This window comes from Tachypleus tridentatus, chromosome 9 (assembly GCF_004210375.1).
Source record: "Tachypleus tridentatus isolate NWPU-2018 chromosome 9, ASM421037v1, whole genome shotgun sequence".
NCBI classification, from domain to species: domain Eukaryota; kingdom Metazoa; phylum Arthropoda; class Merostomata; order Xiphosura; family Limulidae; genus Tachypleus; species Tachypleus tridentatus.
The window spans coordinates 143,836,083-143,859,308 of NC_134833.1; the positions used below are offsets into that span (position 1 = coordinate 143,836,083).

General features: G+C 32.7%; 1 protein-coding gene across 1 annotated transcript in view; it reads right to left on the bottom strand.

Moving 5' to 3' along the window:
- Positions 1-23,226, bottom strand: part of LOC143226572 (N-terminal kinase-like protein) — a 61,206-nt gene that overhangs the window by 5,255 nt on the left and 32,725 nt on the right. The window contains 10 exon segments of the mRNA XM_076457720.1: positions 522-624; positions 2,531-2,686; positions 6,603-6,728; positions 6,836-6,963; positions 8,399-8,557; positions 14,031-14,106; positions 14,513-14,701; positions 15,566-15,628; positions 16,890-16,982; positions 21,331-21,444. Of these exon segments, the coding sequence (XP_076313835.1) occupies positions 522-624; positions 2,531-2,686; positions 6,603-6,728; positions 6,836-6,963; positions 8,399-8,557; positions 14,031-14,106; positions 14,513-14,701; positions 15,566-15,628; positions 16,890-16,982; positions 21,331-21,444 (1,207 nt within the window).

The window sequence follows — 23,226 nt, forward strand, 5'->3', positions numbered from 1 at the left end:
TCATCCATTCAACCTCACCAGAAACTGTCTTCTCTGCTTCACACCTCGTTCATCAAAATCTTACATCGTGACACCTAAAATTACCCTTCCTCAATAGGTAATATGCTCTAATTAAACAACAATTTCCTCATGCAGGGCAGAGGAAGATAAATCTATGTTTAAGCACCCTAGATATTTACTTCTTGGCAATTGAAATTTCAATGCCAATTGTCAACTAATCTCCATCTAAATTCCTCTCAGTTTTCATCTGTTTAATAATTTGTATAAAGGTCAACTGGGCTTCCTATCCCTTTCATGTGTTGTTCAAACAGATACCCTAACTTTTACCTGGTCTTCTTTAATCTTTATAAATCTACAGTGCAATTACACAAAATTCATTCCATACTTATTGAGCTTTTAGACTTAACCTTCTAACTGTACTACACTGCATTCATCCATATTTTCTTCTCCACTAAATAGGTACAAATTGAATATGATTTTCAGGACCTAAGTAAGCATAGTTTTGATAACAGTTCAATTACCTTGGAACTGATCATTCCAGTCACCCCATTTGTCATCCACTGACTTTGTAACCATCTGGTTTTCTATTCTACTACTCTGGTGTTCTGATGATTTCTTTGTTTCCTGAATAAATATACATAGCGATGACATAAATAAATACAGGATATTTTTATCAATCATTTCCAAAGACGATACCACAGACATGAAAGAGTACAATAAAACTATTGATTCTTATGAACAGGTGTACATTACAAATGGCAGAGTAAGGCTACTAGAAAAGCTGCAACTTTTTTTTTAATAAATAGGAAGTACAACAGAAAAAAAAATCTTAACTGTTTTATCCTTTAATTCATTAATTTATCCTGTGATTAACATTAGATATTAAGATTTTTACATAAAAATTATGATAAATAACTTGGAAAAATTAAATGATACAATCATTTCAAACTGCAAATGTTCACACTATTGTTTTGAATGCGTAGGCCTATCAATCCAGATATTTGCAAGCAAGTTTCTAGAGCACTGGCCATCTTTCAGTGATAAACCACTCACTAAAATGACTGATAATTCTCTGGCTTGAAGAATTTAGATTTTATTTGTTTAAATCAGAACATGATTCAAAACCAGGACTAACATACACTGTCATAATATGTAGTTTTGTTTTGGATTACTGAATGTTTTACTATTGGAGGAAAAGTTTATTTCTTAAATTTGCAATAGTTTGACAGATTTTAGCTACTATAAAGAAAATAAGCATTCTGTTTTACATTATCTGAAAAATGAAGAATGTTACTGTATGGGCAGGATGTGACAAAGTTGATGCTCAAGGATTAACTTGAATAGTTACTTCTGATTTTATGAATTCACCAAAAATATTTAAGTAAAACAAAAACCTTAAGTCAGTTTTTTTGTTTACCTAGCTTGGTAAGTATGCTTGTCTTATATCACTTGTGTATTAAAATGTGTTTATGTTGAAGACTACTATTATGACATATCATGGCATTTTCCATGGTGTTGTGTTCTGTTTAATGCAACTACAATGGCTTTTGTTTTGCCACGGACTTTATGACTTAACATTAAAGACTGACTTTTTAAAACTCCTAAAGATTCTAACTATGTATAATGTTATGCAAACTAGATATATGTTTCTAAAAGTCAAGAATGCACAAGTCATCTACAACAGCTACAGAACCTCAAAACGCATGTACAAAACACATTCACTTGTTACAGAACTCCAAAAGACGTGATTATGTACAGGACACATTCGCTAGCTACAGAACTCCAAAAGACGTTATTATGTACAGGACATATTCACTAGCTACAGAACTCCAAAAGACGTTATTATGTACAGGACACGTTCACTAGCTACAGAACTACAAAAGACGTGATTATGTACAGGACACGTTCACTAGCTAGAGAACTATAAAAGACGTGATTATGTACAAGACATGTTCGCTAGCTACAGAACTACAAAAGACGTGATTATGTACAGGACACGTTCACTAGCTAGAGAACTACAAAAGACGTGATTATGTAAAGGACACATTCACTAGCTAGAGAACTATAAAAGACGTGATTATGTACAGGACATGTTCGCTAGCTACAGAACTACAAAAGACGTGATTATGTACAGGACACATTCACTAGCTACAGAACTACAAACAACGTGATTATGTACAGGACACATTCACTTGCTACAGAACTACAAAAGACGTGATTTTGTACATGACACATTCACCAGTGACGAAACTACAAAAGATGTGATTATACTGAATTATTGGAAAGTAATAATGATTGCCAGTTATTAATCTTGCTTTTTATTTAAAGGCATAAATATTTTTTTTCTGAAATCATACTGTAAAATGTCTTTTGGGTCTTTTAAATGCAAAAAAATTATGGTTCAAGGTTTTTATGCATCAAATATGTTTTATTTATATTTTAGTCATGCTGGTCACACAAGTCAATACATGTGAAAGTGCAATATCCTTTGGAAGTGGTACTTTAGGCATTTCTAGAATGCTTAACTCACCATTTTGGAAGAAACTCCAAGAGAGGAGAAAACATCATCTGATACTGAAGATGGTTGGGTCTTCCAGTTGTAGGAACTAGCTGGTTTTAACTTAGGGTCTGCTGGAATAAAATCTTCATGCAAACCCTCACTCCAATCCCCTCTACTTGAAGAAACCTAAACAAATAAGTTAATTAAAATACAATAACATAGATTAATTTCATTAAAAAATTATACCTGTACCATGTAAGGAAATTTTAAGCCTGAAGCACAGAAATTTTAAAACAGTACCAGAATGAAATATTTAAGCCTACAATTGAGTAGTGTGAAATTAGTACAGCAAATGGAAGGATACATCTCTGACAGTGGTTTTAAAATAGTGTAAGAGAGGTAGGTTAGGCCTTATGATAAAGTAATTTAAAAACAGAACTAGGCCTATGATAAAGTAGTTTGAAAACAGTACTGCAACTTGGCGAGACAACACTATTTCCTGAAATTTTACTTTTAATAACTGGATAAAAATTGATATCTTTAACAATATCCTGTTTATTGGTCTCTCTATGGAAGTGATATCAGAATGATTAATCAGATATAACATTTCTATCCATTACAGGATATTTCACACAAAAATAAATAACATATTCCAAAAGTGTCAATACAAAGAGCACAACAGTGCAGATATTTAATTTCCCACACAGCACTGAGTTTATTTACCTTATAGCAAAAGCTTTTAGTCCTCCTAATATTTATCAACTGGAGTTCACGTTATGTTCTTTATATTTTCATAACAAAGCATCAAACCACAGCTCAGTGTGGGGTTCTATATGGACTTCTTAAAGCTAACAGGGAGTTTCAGTTAGATCAATTGTTTTGTATGAACCTGTCATCAGCCATTAGCAAGTTTCATCTCGTTTTTGAAATATTTTGTATAAAATGCATATTCTGTTAAGAATATGTTTGAATAAATCATTAACTTAAAAGAGTTTGATGATGATAGGTTTATGGTACTGAACCTCTTTTTTTCAAATTTACCTCTAAATAAAACGATTGATTGACCTATGTTTCAACCTTGTGTTTATTGAAAATAAAGTTGTATACAGTATGACTAATGATGTTTTCAAAACACATTGTGTGACCAAATAAACCTATATTATGTTACTGGTAAAATTTATGAATAAACTGATGGAGCAGCTACAGGCTCTAATCTTGCTTCTGACCTTCTTAACATTTTCCCATGCTTTCAAAAAAATGTTTTATTACATTCCTCTCCTGAACATGTTAAGCCTGAGTATTACAAGAGAAAAACTCGTGACACTTTTTCGATATTTAACATGTCAAGTCACTTAACAAATTCCACCTTTTTTAAAAATTTTGTCATTGAAAATATAAAAAAGACAAAGTCTTAGATGTTTATGTTTTAAAACCAGGGTATACTAGCCAATAAAGTGTATCGTAAGTCTAATTTCACTGGATGTCACTCACATTTCAAAACTTCATTCCTACAATCTTTAACCTCATTGTAATGGGTTCATGTATTTACATGACGATAACCACATAATCATAATGGTATATGCACAATGATTCTGAAAGTACATAAAGAATCACAAAATTTGGCAAGCTTTTAGTAAACTTTAAATGTATTCTGTAGACAAAAAACAGAATTTTTAAATTAAGTATTTTTACTAAAATTCTGTTCAGAATTTTATGGTGTTAGAGTGCTGACTGTTGTGACTGTAAAGTGATTTTCATATTAAGATTTAAAACATTTTCTTCATATGACATATGAAATATTCAAATTTCCTTTGCATATCCCTGAAATAAATATCAAATGTTTTTTTAGAAACATTTTATATCTGTTATTTTCTATAACCTAACTCTGTATAAGGTTGGTCAATTTGACAGACTTTGTAATCACAATAAAAGGAAATAATTCTTAGTTATCCTTTCCTTTGTTCTGTAAAAACTGTAACAGGAAACCACAATTGTTTATGCTAAATAGCTTAAAGCTTGTATCATTATAAATCTATTTATATTTAATTTCATTGTTTTATTGCCGTTTGAACCATGTCTCATTAATGATCCTGCCACACTAGTTGTAAATCATTCAGCTCACATGTGTAGCTCACATTACCCTACCAAACTATGTAAGTATACATTAATTGCAAGTATATCTAACCCAACGAGTCTTACTTTCTCATTTTAGGTACTTTTATAATAAAAAATAAATATTGATGAAAAACAAAAATATAGTGCTTAACTGCACTTTTTTCTTGTTGACTATCAACTAAAATGAATCCTACTTTTATACTAATGATACTACAACACTAAGTAATCTGTTAAATAATACACTAAGAACACAGAATAACAGAACATGAAAATGCAAACTGTTCTATAACTATCATAATTTTTCTAGCTTTCTAACTATGAGATAAAACCTCTAAATAGTCAGCTGAGCTCACTTGTGTTTCCCAAGGGAATAAAGTTTGAGTTATAAGCAAATTAGACAATTCTCTATACAGAAAAAAATATCATATGTCATTTGATAGAATAAAACTCTGACAGTTTGTAAAAGAGAGGATGTGACAGGTAGGCATAACAGGATGGGTCTGATTTTCTAGTTTATGGCTCTGAAACCAAATAGTATTGAAGGCTACAAAAATTATTCTTTACCTGAGTATTAGAACTTTATCATAATGAATAATTTACATCAAATTCTGTACCTCTCAGAGAGCTGGTAAATACATTAGAGATGAGGGAAGACAGAGCAAACTTAAATATTAAAATTTTATCTATCAACTACATTTTGATGCCAAATTTATTCTAATACAATGATAATAAATTGGCTTAATCAAGTTTTGAATGTAACTCTGTAAAAGGTTGTGACGTGCACTTTGACTTATCCAATGCAAGAGGGTTAAAGAAAATCTGATCAAAATTATGCTATACAAAAAGTGTTTAAAACATCAGTAAACCAAAAGCGTTTTGAAGCAGAAGTTGGGAACATTAAGCAACTGCTTGGAATAAATTGTTTTCCAATGTCATTTCTAAACAGAAAACTGAAAAACCTAATACCTCATCTGTGGTAAAATGTCCAAAAATGTCATCAGTCAAATTCTACTTTGGTACAATTTCATACTGGATTAAGAAAATTATTAAATAGTACATCCAGTAGTTCAAGTAAAATATACCTTTCAAACATAGCCCAAGTTAAAAGGAATCTTCAACTCTGAAGACAAACAACATCAGCTGGAAAAGCTCACAAGCAGAATACAAATTTGCATACCTAAGATGAGCCAGGGTTATAATGGACCAAACACTAGGAAGTTCTGTTATTGAATAAAAGAACACTGTAATGCTGAAACCCACACCATCAGTAGTGTCATCAACTATCATCAAAACCACTGTACTCACCTCCAGTGTTTCCTGCATCATCCTCCATTCTTAGGAGGAATTCCAATTTAGAAAACTTGAATATCTTGCTATTAAATTAAGATAACCTGCTCTTAACTGAAAGAGTAAATTGTCACTATATATTCAACTGTGAAAATATAAAGAAAGAACAAAAGGTATACTAAACAGATTTTATGTAATTTACAATCGAAAGCCATTATACATACATGTTTGACACAAGCTATTAAGGAACAAGATATCATCAGAAATTCTGCAATGTAAATTTTTGGTCATTTTTATTTCATTTTTCTCTTTAACCCTTTATCATCCATGGAAAAGTTGTTTTTTTTTATTACTGTAATTGGTGTAAATGTACAGATGGAGATGGTGTCTAGCATGTGTAACTGTATGGGTGGAAATGATAAAGATGTTAAACAAATTACTCCATACATATTCAGTTTAACATTTAAGTTCAAGAAGCTAAATAAAAGAAATTATTAAGGCAAATCATTTTAAATTAAGCAATACAATGAGTCAAACTTTGCAGTAGGTTTTGTAAGAGGTGGGACCTGCTTGACAAACCTACATTACACAAGTTTTACACAATCAGGAAAACACTCCATAAATTTGTCCAATGTACTGAATGTTTATTTCCCATCAAGTTCAGCTTGGAGGGCAGTTTTGTATTCAAAATAAAACTTACTATTTTATTGCTTTCTGCTCTTTCAGGATCAATTTCAAAGCTTTCCCAATCCTCATTCACATCCCATCCCTCTAGTTTTGAAGATGGAGTAGGCACAGCTGTGGTTAATGAAGTAACAGAAGAGTCCTTGTAGGGGGAAAAAAACAAAATTAAAACATAAGTTTCTATCTTTGATCACAACACAAATTCCAAGCATTTGTCACTCACTAAATGTTTTAAAGTATGATACTAGCCTCTATGTCCCCCCAATCATTCCACTCTTCTTCATAATCTGAGCCAGAATCCTGATGATCATCTTTAATAGTGGCTGCAGCAGCATGAGAATGATCAGACACCACAGAATGACTAGAATCTGAAGACGCTAGAAACACAAAAGACAGATGTTAAAAACACAACAGTAAAATGTAAATAAAACCAACGTAAAGTGGTTTGAAAACACAAAAAATTGGAGGATGAAAGTGGTGCGAGGAAACAATAGACAAGCAATGACAGTGGTGCGAGGAAACAATAGACAAGCAACGACAGTGGTGCGAGGAAACAATAGACAAGCAACAACAGTGGTGCGAGGAAACAATAGACAAGCAACGACAGTGGTGCGAGGAAACAATAGACAAACAACGACAGTGGTGCGAGGAAACAATAGACAAGCAACGACAGTGGTGCGAGGAAACAATAGACAAGCAACGACAGTGGTGCGAGGAAACAATAGACAGACAACGACAGTGGGGCGAGGAAACAATAGATAGACAACGACAGTGGTGCAAGGAAACAACAGACAGACATGACAGTGGTGTTAAGGAAACAACAGACAGACATGACAGTGGTGCGTGGAAACAACAGACAAGCAACGACAGTGGTGCGAGGAAACAACAGACAAGCAACGACAGTGGTGCGAGGAAACAACAGACAAGCAACGACAGTGGTGCGAGGAAACAACAGACAAGCAACGACAGTGGTGCGAGGAAACAATAGACAAGCAACGACAGTGGTGCGAGGAAACAACAGACAATGACAGTGGTGTGTGGAAACAATGGATGGATCATGACAGTGGTGCGAGGAAACAATAGACAAACAACAACAGTGGTGCAAGGAAACAACAGACAGACATGACAGTGGTGCAAGGAAACAACAGACAGACATGACAGTGGCGCGTGGAAACAACAGACAGACATGACAGTGGCGAGTGGAAACAACAGACAGACATGACAGTGGCGCGTGGAAACAACAGACAGACATGACAGTGGCGCGTGGAAACAACAGACAGACATGACAGTGGCGCGTGGAAACAACAAACAGACATGACAGTGGTGCATGGAAACAACAGACAGACATGACAGTGGTGTGTGGAAACAACAGATGGATCATGACGGTGTGTGGAAACAATAGATGGATCATGACGGTGTGTGGAAACAGTCGCTGGACAATGACAGAGGTATGTGGAAACAACAAATTGAGATTGGTAAGTATGTGTATTTTTCTTATAGTAAAGCCATACAAGGATATCTTCTGTATACATAAAGGAGAATCAAACCCTAATTTTAACACTAAATCTGAAGACTTACAACTGTCCCACTAGGGGACAACTGATAAATATTGGAATAGAAAACAACAAACAGTACTTAATGCTGTTTAGAACAAGAGATGGAAAATAATAAGTGTAGAAAGAGAACATAACACTTACACAATGACAAAAATTGAGAAATAAACAATGTAAAATGCAAACAAGGAATTTTTAAATGTGATCATCACTAATCAAACTTATAGAAAAAAAATATAAAGTAGCATCATAGTCTCACGTTTTGGTAACTGAGAACTGGCTTGAGTAGTAGCAGGTTTAGAAGGAGACTGTTGACTGGACTTGTAAAACTTAGCTGTTAAGGAAGAAACTGCCCAACCTGCCCAGCTGGCTGCTGTACTAGTAGAAGATCCAGAGCCAACAGCATTAACATCAGCCTCTAAGTAATACAGAATATAAATTATAACCATTTACAATATTTTAAAATATACTTGTACAGTTAACTACACTTAAAAACAATTCAGATGAAACTAAGCTCATACACTGCTTGTTTTGTTTGTTTGTTTGTTTTTAATTTCATGCAAAGCTACTAGAGGGCCATCTGCACTAGACGTCCCTACTTTAGGAGTGTAAGACTAGAGAAAAGGCAGCTAGTCATTACAACCAACCACCAATTTTTGGGCTACTCTTTTACCAACAAATAGTGGGATTGACCGTCACATTATAACGCCCCCACAGCTGAGAAAGCTAGCATGTTTGATGTGACGGGGATTACGGATTACAAGTTGAGTGCCCTAATCACCTGGTCATATCGGGCCCATACACTACAGTAGCCACAAAATGTGTCCATGTGTGTATATGTTGAGATCAAGGTTTGCTAATGAGTAATGAACTAAACATTTCTGTTGTAAATAATACATTTAGAAAAATCATTTTCGGTGCAATTTGGTATTTCTCAGAAGATTAGTGTATGGAATAACATACACAAGTGCTCACTGTTTTTAAGAACATGTATGAAAAATATCAATTTTTCAGTTTAGAGTCAATATGAAAATGTTTCAGATATTTAAAGAAATTAAAATTGGTCAATCTATACTTCTTTGATTAACAACAGTATTTAACATTTTTTTATTTTAATAAATATTAAGTGCTCTCAACACATTACTTACAAAATTCCTAAGCTTCTATTTTTTTTCTTATAAATATCTTGGTAAAAAAAAACAAATGCAGATATTCACATTTCTCGTTTCAAATACACAAAATCTCAATTTAATTCAGGAAACACATTTATTGTATGCATGAAAAGTGTAGATCTTACTTTTATATCTAATGCTCATATTAATATAAAACTACAGAAGTGGTCCATCCAGATCCACATTCCAGCATGAACCACATCTTTAAATTTTCAGTTGCAAATTCCTTTTCATTTTGCATTGAATAACTTCAACTTCCCATTTCAGTAAAAAATAGTGTTTTCAAGTTTACTCTATAAATGTTAAATTATAGAGGTGGCTTTAAATCACTGAATTTGTTTGTTATTAGGATTAATCAAAAATCAAAAGAACTTAGATTTAAACTCACTAAATACTTTAAAAGACTATTACTTTTCATTGATATATTTAAAACCTGAAGAAAAATCTACCTTTTGAAAGTGCTCAACTATATATATAAACTATACATATATTATAACCACAGTTTTTTAAAAGCCAAAACAAAACACATTAAAATTAAAAAATTAAACAAAATACACTGCATTTTTAAAAAAAGATCCTAGGGTACAGCTACAATGTTTTGGCTTTTAAAAATGTATGGTTATAATATAATTAATCAGAGGTTGGCATTTGCTATTTCCAATACAGGCCTTTTTCATGATTATGTTTACTTATTTAACTTCATTTAAATGTATTTATTTAATTTCACTATATATATATGAAAGTGGTTCTTCAAAATAGAAGTTAGTAAAGTAATGCTCCTAACCCTCAACATTTTTTGTATGTATGAAAAACCCTTGTGGTGAAATTTTAAGTCATTTGGACTAAATTTAGGGCTGCAAACAGTTTGTAAATTCACACATGTGGCTTGCATAAATGTTTGGAGTTGATTATTTATTCTCCACTGCTATATTTATGATTTTGACCATTCTCTAGTTGACCTTGCTATGTACTGCACATTTTGAAGTTTTTAATTTTGTATAGTTCAGTTATAATCTGATGCAAGCAGACCTGTGGGATAAATTTATTTATTCAATTAGTATTAGCATTTATTTATTATTTACAGTAATTTTTTTCATTAAATTCTAATCAATTTCACATACTTTTTTTCAGAATAATTTTTACCTATCCATGATTGGTCACGACAACTCGTTCTAATGATTACCTTTGCAAACCAGGTGATGGGATTGATGGAACAAAACCTCTTTCCTTCTTTATGCACCTTCACATTAAGGAGGGAAAAACAATTAGGGGAAGTGCTACAACAGTGATCAGTGGGAGTTTATTAACAGAAATTAATATGCAAATGCAGCTGATTGAAAGGAGATAGCTGATTTCATCAATGACCCAGAGCTAGTGGCTTGGGCTGAAAGGTCACTGACAGAGCAAAAGTATCTGTGTGATGACTACTACTGGAAATTCATACAGTTCTTATTGATCTTCATGGGAGCCACACCTCCACAGGGCATCCACTTTATTGCATCTGGTCCCAAGCACCATGCTAGGTGGATGTCCAAGAAAATATATTCACTCAAGTTCTTATTTTTTATGATCATTTCAAACTGACAGATGGACATGGATTGAAGTTTCTCTGTCTGCATCAGCAGCAACCAATGACCTGAATCTTCTAAAGGCTCTCCATGCCTATGCCACTGTCAACACAACTGTATTAAAAACTGTTCTAGACAAGTTCTCATCACACCTCTGGTGCTTGTCAGAGGAGCTGGTGGCCTTTACATTTTTTTTATCCATCTGTGTTCTCTTCTACAAAGAAGCTTATGACAAGGGCAACAAGGGAATTTGAAAGAACAGAAGATCCTCCTAAGTGACAGACAGCCAATCCAGCAGCTATTGAACAGTTTCAGTCCTTTGATCTTGTGACTGGAGGGTCTCTATCCTTCTTTAAAAAACTTCATCTGTCCACTGATTTCTTAGAACAGGATCCAGACATTTGGCCAGCTAGAAAGGATTATAAGGAGGCTCTCAAGGTTGTCAACAGCCTCACTGACACAAATGATCATGCAGAGCATGCAGCTGCTCTCATTGAAGAGTACAATTGTCTCCTGAGAAGAGATGAACAGCAAAACCCAGTATCTGCTTCTAGTTGTGATAGAACACTGCAGGAAGTTTCCTTATTCTAGGAAATCTATGCTTATCAGGCAACAATGAATGGCTGGCAACCATGATACCTCACCTCTCAGTGGCTAATACTCCCTCTTTAGGGAGGAGGACCCAAGTGCTTGTGTTTTTAGGCCACCTAAAGTTCTCCTTTTTATTATTATGAAAGTATCCTGAATCGAAATATTCATCAAAACTTTAAAGTCACAGCACAACCCCTAAAACTTGATGTATTCAAAAAATATTTCATGTGCAGAAGTTTTAGTTCAACAACAAAAAAATTAAAGGTTAGGAGTAAAAACAATTTAACAGTCCTACGAAAAGTGGGGCCTAATAGGCCCCAGAGCAACTTGAAAGGTTATTAATATTAGGCTAATAATTTTGTATTTAAATGAAGTTGCCATTTAAATCCATTAATGAATGGATTAACGAGATTCCCATTGTCCCTATCTACTATCTAGCGAAACCATAGCCAGGGGAACAGGCTTGAAGAAATCAGGACTAGAAACGTCTTTTCGTAGGAGTGTTAAAAACAATTTGCTTCATGAAGCTAAGAACCACCTTAATATATATAAACACACAATAAACAAAAACAATGCCAAACAAAAATCAAAGCCCAAAGACAAATCAAAAGAATCTCCTGGGTACAGGCTATATGGGATGTAAAATATACCCTAGATTTTATAGGTGACTGAGAAAATAAGACCCACACTGTGGTGGGAATACCTGTTCTTTCAGCCTTAACCTCCATTTGCCAATCTCACATGAAGAATTTCATACAAATAAATAATAATAATCAAAAGAAATAGAAATTAGGAGAGTAAGATGTGAGTGCTCAAGCCCACAACATCCCACATCTATATTAACTCTCCACTGCCTACAGACAGTTGTGGGAAGGTGACTGTTCTCCAAAGTAAACTAAGCTTCTAAAATATGGGAGCAAGATAAAAATTACCTCCTGAAACTGGCATTCCAGCCCCCATTATAGTAGTAAAGCACTAATTAATAGAATAGTAGACAAATTATACTAATATAGAATCCCAACCAGTTACTACTAAGTATAACTCCTACACACCACTTATTAAGCCCACTGTAACTACTAATTTTCAGACTCTACACAAGTCTTTGTGTGTGATAAGGTGTTCATACACAAAAAAGTAGAGGAAAATTGTTTAAATGACCTAATTAAAATGTTTCAGTAAATTCTTCTTAATTTTTACTTCTTTATATTTATTTAATACACTCTTATATTTATCACAGAATATTTTGTATAGTTTCTTTATTACATCTATTAAATATTAATTTTTGTATTAATATTTCAACATTAACAATAAAATATTGTAATTTATTACAAATTTTACAAAATCTGAACAAGTATGAAGTTACAACAGAACAGTATGGTACATTGCTATTAAAAGAGGGGAAACCATATAATGGAAAAGCAAAATATTTTATCAAAAATTTTTTTAGATTGATATCATTATCAATTATTTTAATTTCTAAATCTAAATAATGTGCTTCTACATCAGATATTGAAGTACTTTCAGTTTCTAAACCTACCATATAAATACTGTTAATAACATTATCTCATGATTATTGACACTAAATCATCTATTCATCTAAGTTAAAGCAAAAGTGTACAGGTTATAAAATTCTAAATAAACCTATTTTCATAAATATAAAGATACATATTTCCAATACAAGTAGAATAGTTAGCTCCCACTGGAACTCCTATTACTTGTTTAAATAGCTGGTCATTGGACAAAATAATATAATTATTATAAATGCAAAAACTTGAGTATCTTTTATGTTTCTGAAAGTAAATTTCCTTTCTTCCACTTCCATGAAAGAATAATAGAACTGTTCTGTTAATGAATTTATAACAAGAACTATTTTATAAATAAGAATTGTGGTGTACAATGTGGTGAAATCAAATGTTTGAATATTATTTACTTGTTCGCAATTTTCTTTGATATTCTAAAATGGGTTATTTTTTATCACCCAAATGTGTGTCTCTTATCACTGACACTTACATTTTCAATGTTATCAAATAACATATTAAGAAGTTTATTTAATAAAATGGCTGGTTGGTTGACAAGTGTTTTTATTGAACTGGAAATATATGTAAATTTAATCAGAAATGTATGGAGTTTAGCTTCAAATTGATTAATAATTTTAAATGTTTTTGTACTATTTTAGTTAATCATAATTAATCTATGAAACTTTTTTTTTAGAAATAAAGTCAAATTTTGTTCATGGGAACTATATTATACTGTTCTTGAATCTTATTTTTAACTGATTAAACTAAAAATCTATATGACACTTCTAATTTTATACTGCATAATTTAATTTTTTACTTGACTATTCATATATATAACTTTTTAATTTAGTGTATTCTACATATTCTTACTTGCTTATTTAAAAATGTAGTGGGAAAGTGTGAGAACTTGCTAGCTGAACATTTTTCAAATATTTTAAACTGTAGGTTTACCTTTCTTATCAATACACTATTTTAATCATCTCAGAGGAGTCAATAAATGAATATGCACTCAACTACCTCCTAACACTAGGATTCAGACATACCCATTTGTTCAGCTAGACTAGGGTCCTCCGAAACTTTCTCCAGTTTACTCAGGAAACCTTTTGCCGCTTTAAATGCCTGGAGGAAAATAAATACAAAGAATAATAATATTACAAATAACTGAGTGCAATCCTTATAAAAATTAGACTTAATTTAAATCACATAATCATAAAAAAACCTTACAGTGTTACCTAAAACTGTTCTGTGGTAAAAAAGTCTAAAATAGTTTCTCAGTTTTTAGAAATTATGAACAAATTTTTAATACTTTATGATGGATGTGATATCTGATGAAAATTTTACAAACAACATGACCAATTTTCTTTAATTTCTTTAGAAACTTGCAGCATGGATAACTTCTAATTTTAAACAGTCATTATGTTCCTTATTTTTAGCTCAGAAACTTGCAGCAAGATTGATACATATCTGATCTATAGCTTAGAAACTGTAATATGATAACTTCTGACTGTTCAGAGTAGCTACACACCTGATCTCTTACAGATTTATCAGGATCAACTGTTAAAGCACAAAGAGCTGGTAAAATTCTTGTGGCACAGTCTCGTAGGGTGTAATAACTCTGTGTAGCAGAAAGTGCAAGAATTCCTGCTGTCCGAGCAGGAGGGAAAGGATCACGCATCGCACGGGAGAATGCAGGTATCAAAACTTTTTGTCTCGTCTGAAAACGACAAAATATTTCACAACTCAGAGAGTCCAACTATTCTAAACAATAAAAAATAGTTACTACAGTCTTACTTCGAAATAGATTCAGAAAACTTCATTATACCATATTTAAAATTTTTATCCTTTCTTCAACACATTTCAAAGCTGTTTTAGCTTTCTATTGCAATTTCATTCAAATGTGGAAAAAAGTAGCCTAAATTTAAAACAACAAATTTTATTGTTAAAGGTTTAAACAAATTAATATTTAAAGCAATTACAATGTTTATATTACATATCTTAAAAATTCGTTCTTGATTATATCTATGTAAATGTTGCATTTCTAAAACCTACATGTCACACAATATGTCTTTCATGACATGTTAACATGATGATGAAAATCTTTATAGTTTACACTTTAAAAAAAAAAAAATTTGAGAGCCAACTAGTTCTGGGCCTAAAATTTCATGAGCAACTTCATAAGAAATTAAAAGCACTTTTAAATTTTGTTACAAAAGAATATATTTCACTACATATACTTTAAAGCTTGCTTTATTTCAACCATCTTATGGACTGGCTAAAATCTTCATGTCAACCAGCAATGTTCCACTAACCACTGTATTGGATAATATTATTTTCTTATGGTTCGACTGCAGTGTCAAAAAAGATTTATTGACAATTTATTAAGTATTATTTCTTGATTATCTCTAAATCTGGTGATATGACAATTTCTAAAATCTCTATCAAATAATACTCTTTTGATTGTATCTAAATAACAGCAAAAATTCCTCAAACCTGCCATAAAATTTCTATAGCTATACCATAATTCTTTTTAAAACAACAAAAGATATTCACAAAAACAAACTTAAGAAATAAACTTTACCTGTGGATGCAAATAACTTGCTATTTTTCCCAAACAAACTGTCGTATTTGTTCGGATTCCTCCCTGTAATAATTAAAAAAATATCCATGGATACAATGTTTTAGTAAGTGCATTCTTAAGTTTACTTTTTAATGCTTCATGCAAATATGCATAGACTTGGTCCACTAAAGTGACCATATACTAGACAAGGAATACTGAACTACAGTTCTAAACTTATAGTGTGTATTTGCACAAAATGTACAAGTTTTACACACAAAAATTAGATGTGTTGAAAAGATATTTGTACTCAAGATAAATTGAATTGACAACGTCAGTCACATTCAAACTGACCAATTGGAATGCAAAGTTATATTTATGTGAAGAATAAAAGTACTTTTGTCCATTGTACAGCTTGCATAATGTCTAGAGCCTATGAAATGCTTATCTATAATTTGGTTTAGGATTTATATATATATATATATATTGTATCTGTTACTTACTCTCTTCTACGATAAACTGTCACTAAACAAACAATGCTGGGTAAAATTAATAGTTCATAATTCTGACACCATATATATACAAATATTGAAAAGTATATGTTAAAAGATGAGTTAGTTCCATGCTTTAACACACATCTACATAGAGGGTTAAAACCACCTTCTTCAGAATCTACTTAGAAAATGTAGTTAAAAGGGTTAAACAAAATGTTAGAAAAGACTTTAGTTATTTCAGAATTTTGCACAAAGTTACATAACAGTTATTTTACCTCAAACATTCCTACATTTGAACTAATGAACCAGTGTACAGGCACCCAGCCAACAGTGCCACCACCAACTCTTGAGCTACATTAATCAACGTTTTAGTAGAAATGCGACACAAACACTCGGATCAAAAATCCAGCATACTAACCACCAAGTGAGTCAGTCCTCTCGTCCGGTCTAAATAATTTCAACATTCACTGTCTACCAGTAGTTTCAAACAATTTCATATACAGACCGTACCATTCATTTACATATTTAACTGTTAGAAATTAAAAACTCATCTTCAAAAACACATGTATGGTAACCTTTTTTAAAATATAACTTTCCATAATTTAAAATAAACTTTTACATTTAAAAGAAATGAGAGTGACCTTGAGATTACAAAAAAAAAAAAAAGCACCAACAATATTACATGAGAAAATGAAAAATACTGATGCTAGGATTCTGAAAATCACAGTTCTGGTTTCATTTCAATGACTTCAGCTTTTAGTGAATTTGTATGTAAAAGATAATGACAAAACAGAACTTGACCATTGGACACCTGTTGAATTATAACTTAATGAACAAACGAAAAAACTGCTGACCTGATCATCTTTTGCTTGAAGTCGAGCAAAATGTTTTAGTAGTTCTTCATCCAAGTTGTGATAGTTGAGCTTTGAAGACAAATGAAGCATGCACTAAAATAGGAAAAGAAAACTCCAATTAAAACTTAAACACATCCAAACCAGAGGATATGCTTTATTCACTACTTGCACTGATTTCTTTCCCTCTAAGTTTATATTTTCCTATACTGAAAACATATTTCTGATAATACTTACCCCCTTCTCACACTTTAGCCTTATTCCAATGAAAGTTTCTCTTTAATGTCCATCTAAGCATTGGTGTGAATTATATTTTGCTTCTTCTGGTCTTTATACCCCACTACATAGCTCTTTGTAATTTTAATCTTGTGCCTCTCTCCACCTATGTCAATGCACTACACCTGTACATAAGCTCTGCGTTATTACTTCTAAACTTTTTAAAGACTGGCAAAATTATCAGACTGAACACTGTCCACTGTGGGACAATGGATGGGATTATGTGAAAATTACACATTAATTGACAAGGTGAAGAAACCGGTGAGCATACGATTCACACAGAAAACATCTCCATAGAAAAATGGGTGTAAAAACTGAGATACAATATAACACTGGTTAAGGTCACACTGGAAAAAGTACGATTTTCACTTGGATAACGTGAAATCTAAAATATGGGAGGTAAAGGCCAATGAGCCAAAGTGTTGAAACTATAACACTGTCAGAAGAAACATGCAAGGAGAGGAATCTATTTTAAAACTTATTCCTGCTACAATACCTGATACATCTGGTATTAAGGAACCCTAACTTCATAGTTACAAAATGTTGCATGCAAGCCCCCCAAATTAAGAAGCAAAGACAAACAACACCTAAGTGGACAAGCCTTCCTCCCCAACCTGAAGAACCACCGAATGCAACAAACCAAACTGAGAATTAAGAATCTGAACCTGAAAAAAATATAAATCATTCAGCCTGGGATTAAAAACATGAGTTTTAACTCCTTAACCTTAGAGACAAGTAAACACCACTGCCCCTCGAATTAGAAGGTTGTGGAACAAAAGATGTTCAACCAATGGATCAAGAACTTGACACTCCACGTGCAGAATTATGAGGAGACAAGAATCCTCTTTGATGACCATGGAAAGTAATATGATGACTAAAAAGAAAAGCCACACTCAACCCATCTGGATAGTGCAATGTCAACTCTGAACTAGAATTGCAAGGAGATTCCCGTTTAGGCTAGTTCTGTTCCCACTAAACATCTGTGAAAAATCATTTAGGGTTATGGGTGGGAGGTTATTCAGCTTTGCCCTCTTCTCTTTGAGTAGAATAGTGTTCACACATCACTGTCCACCTCTCCAATGACTGGAAACTGGGAGTGGTAAGAACTCCAATGCTTGATTATGAAGAAATGGGGGAAGAATTTGCACTGGAGAGTCATGAGGTGATAGTGCAATAGATGAATCATTTTCCCTATGTTTAAAAGCAAACCAACCATGATTTATTCAACCCGTGGGGGAGCAGAATGGGCAAAATTCCTTTATGCTTTATTCCTGATAGTCCATAAGTAGCAGTCCATTATTGTATATTATGTTTGGTGCTGAATAATTGTGCAATACCTGGAAAGCACCAAGATGATCTCATGAAATACACAATCTCAACAGAGCTTTTGTTTCCAAGAATTTTGCTTATTAGTCTACTTGTAGCTAGTGTGGATTTGAAAAAAACATATCTCACCAGACAACACTTAGCACTGAGTGGGATCCAAATTATAATGACAAGAGGGATCCTGAAAAGGAATAGAATAACACACAATAAATAAAGTACATCACCCCTCTCACAATAGATAGCTAATTGGTAGCCAAAACCCATCCAAGAAGTAAACCACTAAATCATGTAAATAGTAAGATATGAAGGTGTTAGGTTTTGCCCACATACCAGCCTGTACAATTTCATCTAGTGAGTGACAAAACCCTACTAAGTCTGCAAATGAAAAACACCTATAAATGGATAAGGTACTGTATGTGAGTAAAAATAGGTTTCTCCTTTTTAATAAGAAATCCATCTCTCAGATTCTTATAACAGCATTTGAGTGTAAAGTTCAGAAAAGTAATGAGAAGGAGCAAGAAGTCAGAGGTCCATTTTATGGTAATTGTGAAGATCATGTGAAAAGGAACTTATACTCCATCAAAAAACGTATGGGGTCAATGCAAGGTCAAATGGAAGATTACAAAGCTGAAAACCTGGTTGTAGTGCACAAAATGGAAATAATGTCATGAAGACTTTGTGACCAGAATATGAAGGTAAACAGTTGGAATATCAAATGTTTAATTCCATAGATCAGATGAAAAGAGCCACCAAAGTGACAGAATCAAGTACACTGAAAACCAAAAAGGCTGAAGGAAACAACTGATATGAAAAAGGTCAAGGATAAGTTGTCAGTTGCCATCTTTCTTGGTAGTTCAAATGGCCAGGAATAAAAACTCTCAGAGTGCAAAACATCCTATATGGCTCGAGTTCAACAGCTTGATGAGATGATCCTTAGGAAATGGAAAGCCAACTGGTATGAGAGACAATGAAGGAAATATGAAATGAATGACCAATCCTCTCCTGAGAACTTGAGTGACCCACTGATCTGTGGTGAAAGGTCTCATACTAGCACAAAATCTCCAGGTCAAAGCCCAACAGGACCTGACCCTATAAGATAGTCATCAACATTGTAAGTCTTCATTCCACCTCAGAGGAGGTTACCCTCTGGTAATGTTGGAATCACTCATGTTCCAATGGATCACAGAGCTGAGGAAGGTTTGGAAATTTAAACAAGAAACTATCCTGCAGATCTTTGTGACAGTTAAGAAGCCAGAGTAGAATGAAAAGAGTAGAGGTGGGCCACATCCACTCATAACTCCATGGAATCAAGAATATCAGCAAATATAGGCTACCTGAGAAAAGGAGTTTCTCTGATATCCCTAAGAGCCAAAGCAGGAAAGCAAATTCCCTCCACCAAGGCATCTCTCTCCAAAAGATCACAACAATAAACCAACCAAGATACCAAGGAGAGAGCAAAAGCTAACAACCTGACCAAAATAGAAGTCAATAAATAAAAAATATTATATAAAAATTCTGCAGGAGATCTCCGAGTAGCCTCAGACAACAATTGCAGAAATGATCTAAAAGCAAAACTATTGTGACAGACAAATTCTGGAAAACTGAGACTGACTAATGCAAAACCTGGCATCTTATTTATGACCCCATATAGAAAGAAGAGTATCTAATATTTGAGAATCCAAATTATGGTTCTTTAAGGAATGGAAGGCCAAGGTATGATTAATCTAATAAATGCATTGGATGAGGCAAATGATCAGAAAATATCTTCGCATGCACAGTAATGTCTGGCAAAGGCAAAAAGACCAGATAATCAGACAAATGATTATGCCTCTATAAAGAAAGAGAAAATTCCTAAGCTACAGGAGAGCTACTCAAAACACTGCAAACTTGATATACTATTTGCAAAAACAGAGAGAAAGGAGGAATATCTGTCTATGACTCAACAAAGGAAGGTGCCAAGAATATAATGTCTAAATTCTCATCAGTCTACCATTCATCCACCACAGACTCAGCCTCACAGTCCATGGGAGAAAAAATATGAGAAAGCATGTAAGACTCTACCTCTGTGTATTAGGAACTGTCTGTCCTCTGTAAAAGGCAGTCCCACCCCAGATGCCTGCAGAGTATCAAATGTTCCTCCACATCTAAGACGTGAACAAATATATTCCAATTCAAAAAATGTCTCCAAATTGTTTTTGTAAGATAAATAAAATAAGCAATAAACTCAAAACCCACTAAAACAAGTCTTAAAGAAACCAAAAGAAAACCTAGTAATAATGCTGAAGAGAAACCCATAAGATAGTGAACATAATTTCTGCCACTGAGAAAAAAATGAAGAAGAAGTATTAATGTGAAATTACATATAGAAAGTATATGTATCAAATCACTATGGGCAATATCCTGGGGTATAAAGACTGGAGCAAGTGAGGTATAACTCATACCAATCCTTAGACAGGCATAGGAGAGAATTTTTTTTTGTTAGAATAACACTAAACTATGAGAGAAGGTAATTGTGTTTTGGAAATTTAATATACAAGTGAAAAAATGTTTGTGGAATGTTAATTTTACTGTGTTGAAAACGTCTACACATGTGAGACATTTTAAACAATTTTAATAACTTTTAGTGCTAATAAATTTATCTGAGTCTTTCTTAAGTCAAATTAATGTTTCCTCATGAAAATTAATGGTTAATGATTTCAAACCATGACTGAAATTAGTCTGTAAATGATGGCAAAAACACACTTAAACATTTGAAAGAAATAATAGAAAGTTTTTACTAAAACATTGATTTAAAAAACAAAGAATTAAGAGAGATAATTTCAGTGTAATACACTTTACTAACTTTGACTGTTTGCTCCCTAATGGTTGGATTAGTGTCCATGAATCCCTGGATGATTTGGGGGAAAATCTGATCATTGATAAGACAAGGTTGAAGATGATGTACAAACTGGTCCATCTGTTAAGAAAGATAAATAAAGTTACAGAGTTAAAAGGTGTTTTGGAATAATTATTCAAACATTATGTTGTAAATATTTAAAAACCTACCTGTATGGCATATGTATACTGGCAAGAATACAAGTTTAGTTTATATTTACTTACACAGAAAATAAATGTTTACTTCATTTTCTCATAACAAAATTTGTTCCAAATCTGCTCCTAATTTTTTAGGGTGGGAGGAGGGTGGGTATCAACATATATAATTTTAGATTTCAGTCCACAAGAGAAACTTTTGTTTTCTTCAAAATTAAACTAATTCCAAACAAAAAACAATTCACTATTTTTACGACTTAAATATAGTAAAAGTTTTGAAACACTGATTTTAGTACTTTTAGTTTAGTGAAATTAATTTGAGCTTGCTTGGCATTCTAAATTCTGTAACAGTTTAAGTAATCAGAAATAATTGTAATTATGTTGGTCTCAGCTAAAGTAGGGATAAAAGTTTTTTTAGTTGAGTTATTCAATTTTTATAGTTTTGACTTCTTTATTTCAAAACTTTTTGTAGCATTAAAGTTTTCTATATTACCATAGCTAGCTATGTTTCATATATATCAATCCATACTTGTCTTTATAAAATTTAAAATGTGTTTTATTGTACTTATTTATTTCCTTTGTATTAGCTATATTTTTCTGTGCCAGCAATGCCAAGTGTGGAGCACGTGTATACCTTATTCAGTTTTATTACTCATCAAAATTTCTACCAATCTGCACTGAAATCTACTTATATGCCCAAAATAGTGCATTGTCCATTATGTGTGTGTATGTCCACATCTATGTATATACAGTGAAAGTAATTACATTTCAATGAAGTTAAACAGTAAAATAAGCAAAATCATAAGAAAGGACTGTATTAAAAACAGCAAATCCAAACCTTTATCTAATTATAATTTGTTATTTTAGCTCAAAAACAAGCCGAAACAAAAATCGCTGCATCAACTGAAGAGATCCCAAGGTACAAGCTACAATGTGGGATTATAAAAGGTACCCTAGGTTTGAGGTGAATGAAGAAGTAGGACATGCATAGTAATGGGGACACACCATCTATCAGTCTTAACCTCCATACATACACACACACACACGTATCCTTTTTGGTATAACAAAGGAATCATTATGACTTCAGACAGAAGAGTTCCGTAAAAGAATAAAAGCAGTAATGCTTGTCATTTTTTCTGTACATTTGTCTGGAATATTCACTTTGATATATATTTTCCCTGAAATAGTGAAACATTCAATAACTTATTCTATAAACATAGTATATAACAACTTAGGAGGCTTTATAAGTATAATAAGCTTTAGTTTTGCTCAGCCAATACTGCAAAGTAGCCATTGCTAATATTCAGCTATTTTAAAGTGGTTTCAAACAAGCAATTTTTATAGCCACCATTTTATTTCATCGTGATCTTTACTGTTAAGTACTACTGTATTTAATGATATTAACTTTCAAAGTAAGTAAAATTTGATAATTATAATCAGAGAATACAAAACAGAATTGTCATATATTGGTGTTTTTTACAACCACTTTTAAAACATTGTATTTGGAATACCAACTGAACTTGTATTCAGTCTGTTAAAATGGATTATAAATAAACACTTAGTGATAAGCAGAATGAAAATTACATATTCACTGTAGTTTTCCTTTCTTTTATTTATATAACCAAAAAACAATGAAAACTATGTTCCACATGAGTAATACAGTAACTTCAGTGCTTAAATATTAACTATGTATATTAAAGCATCTAGA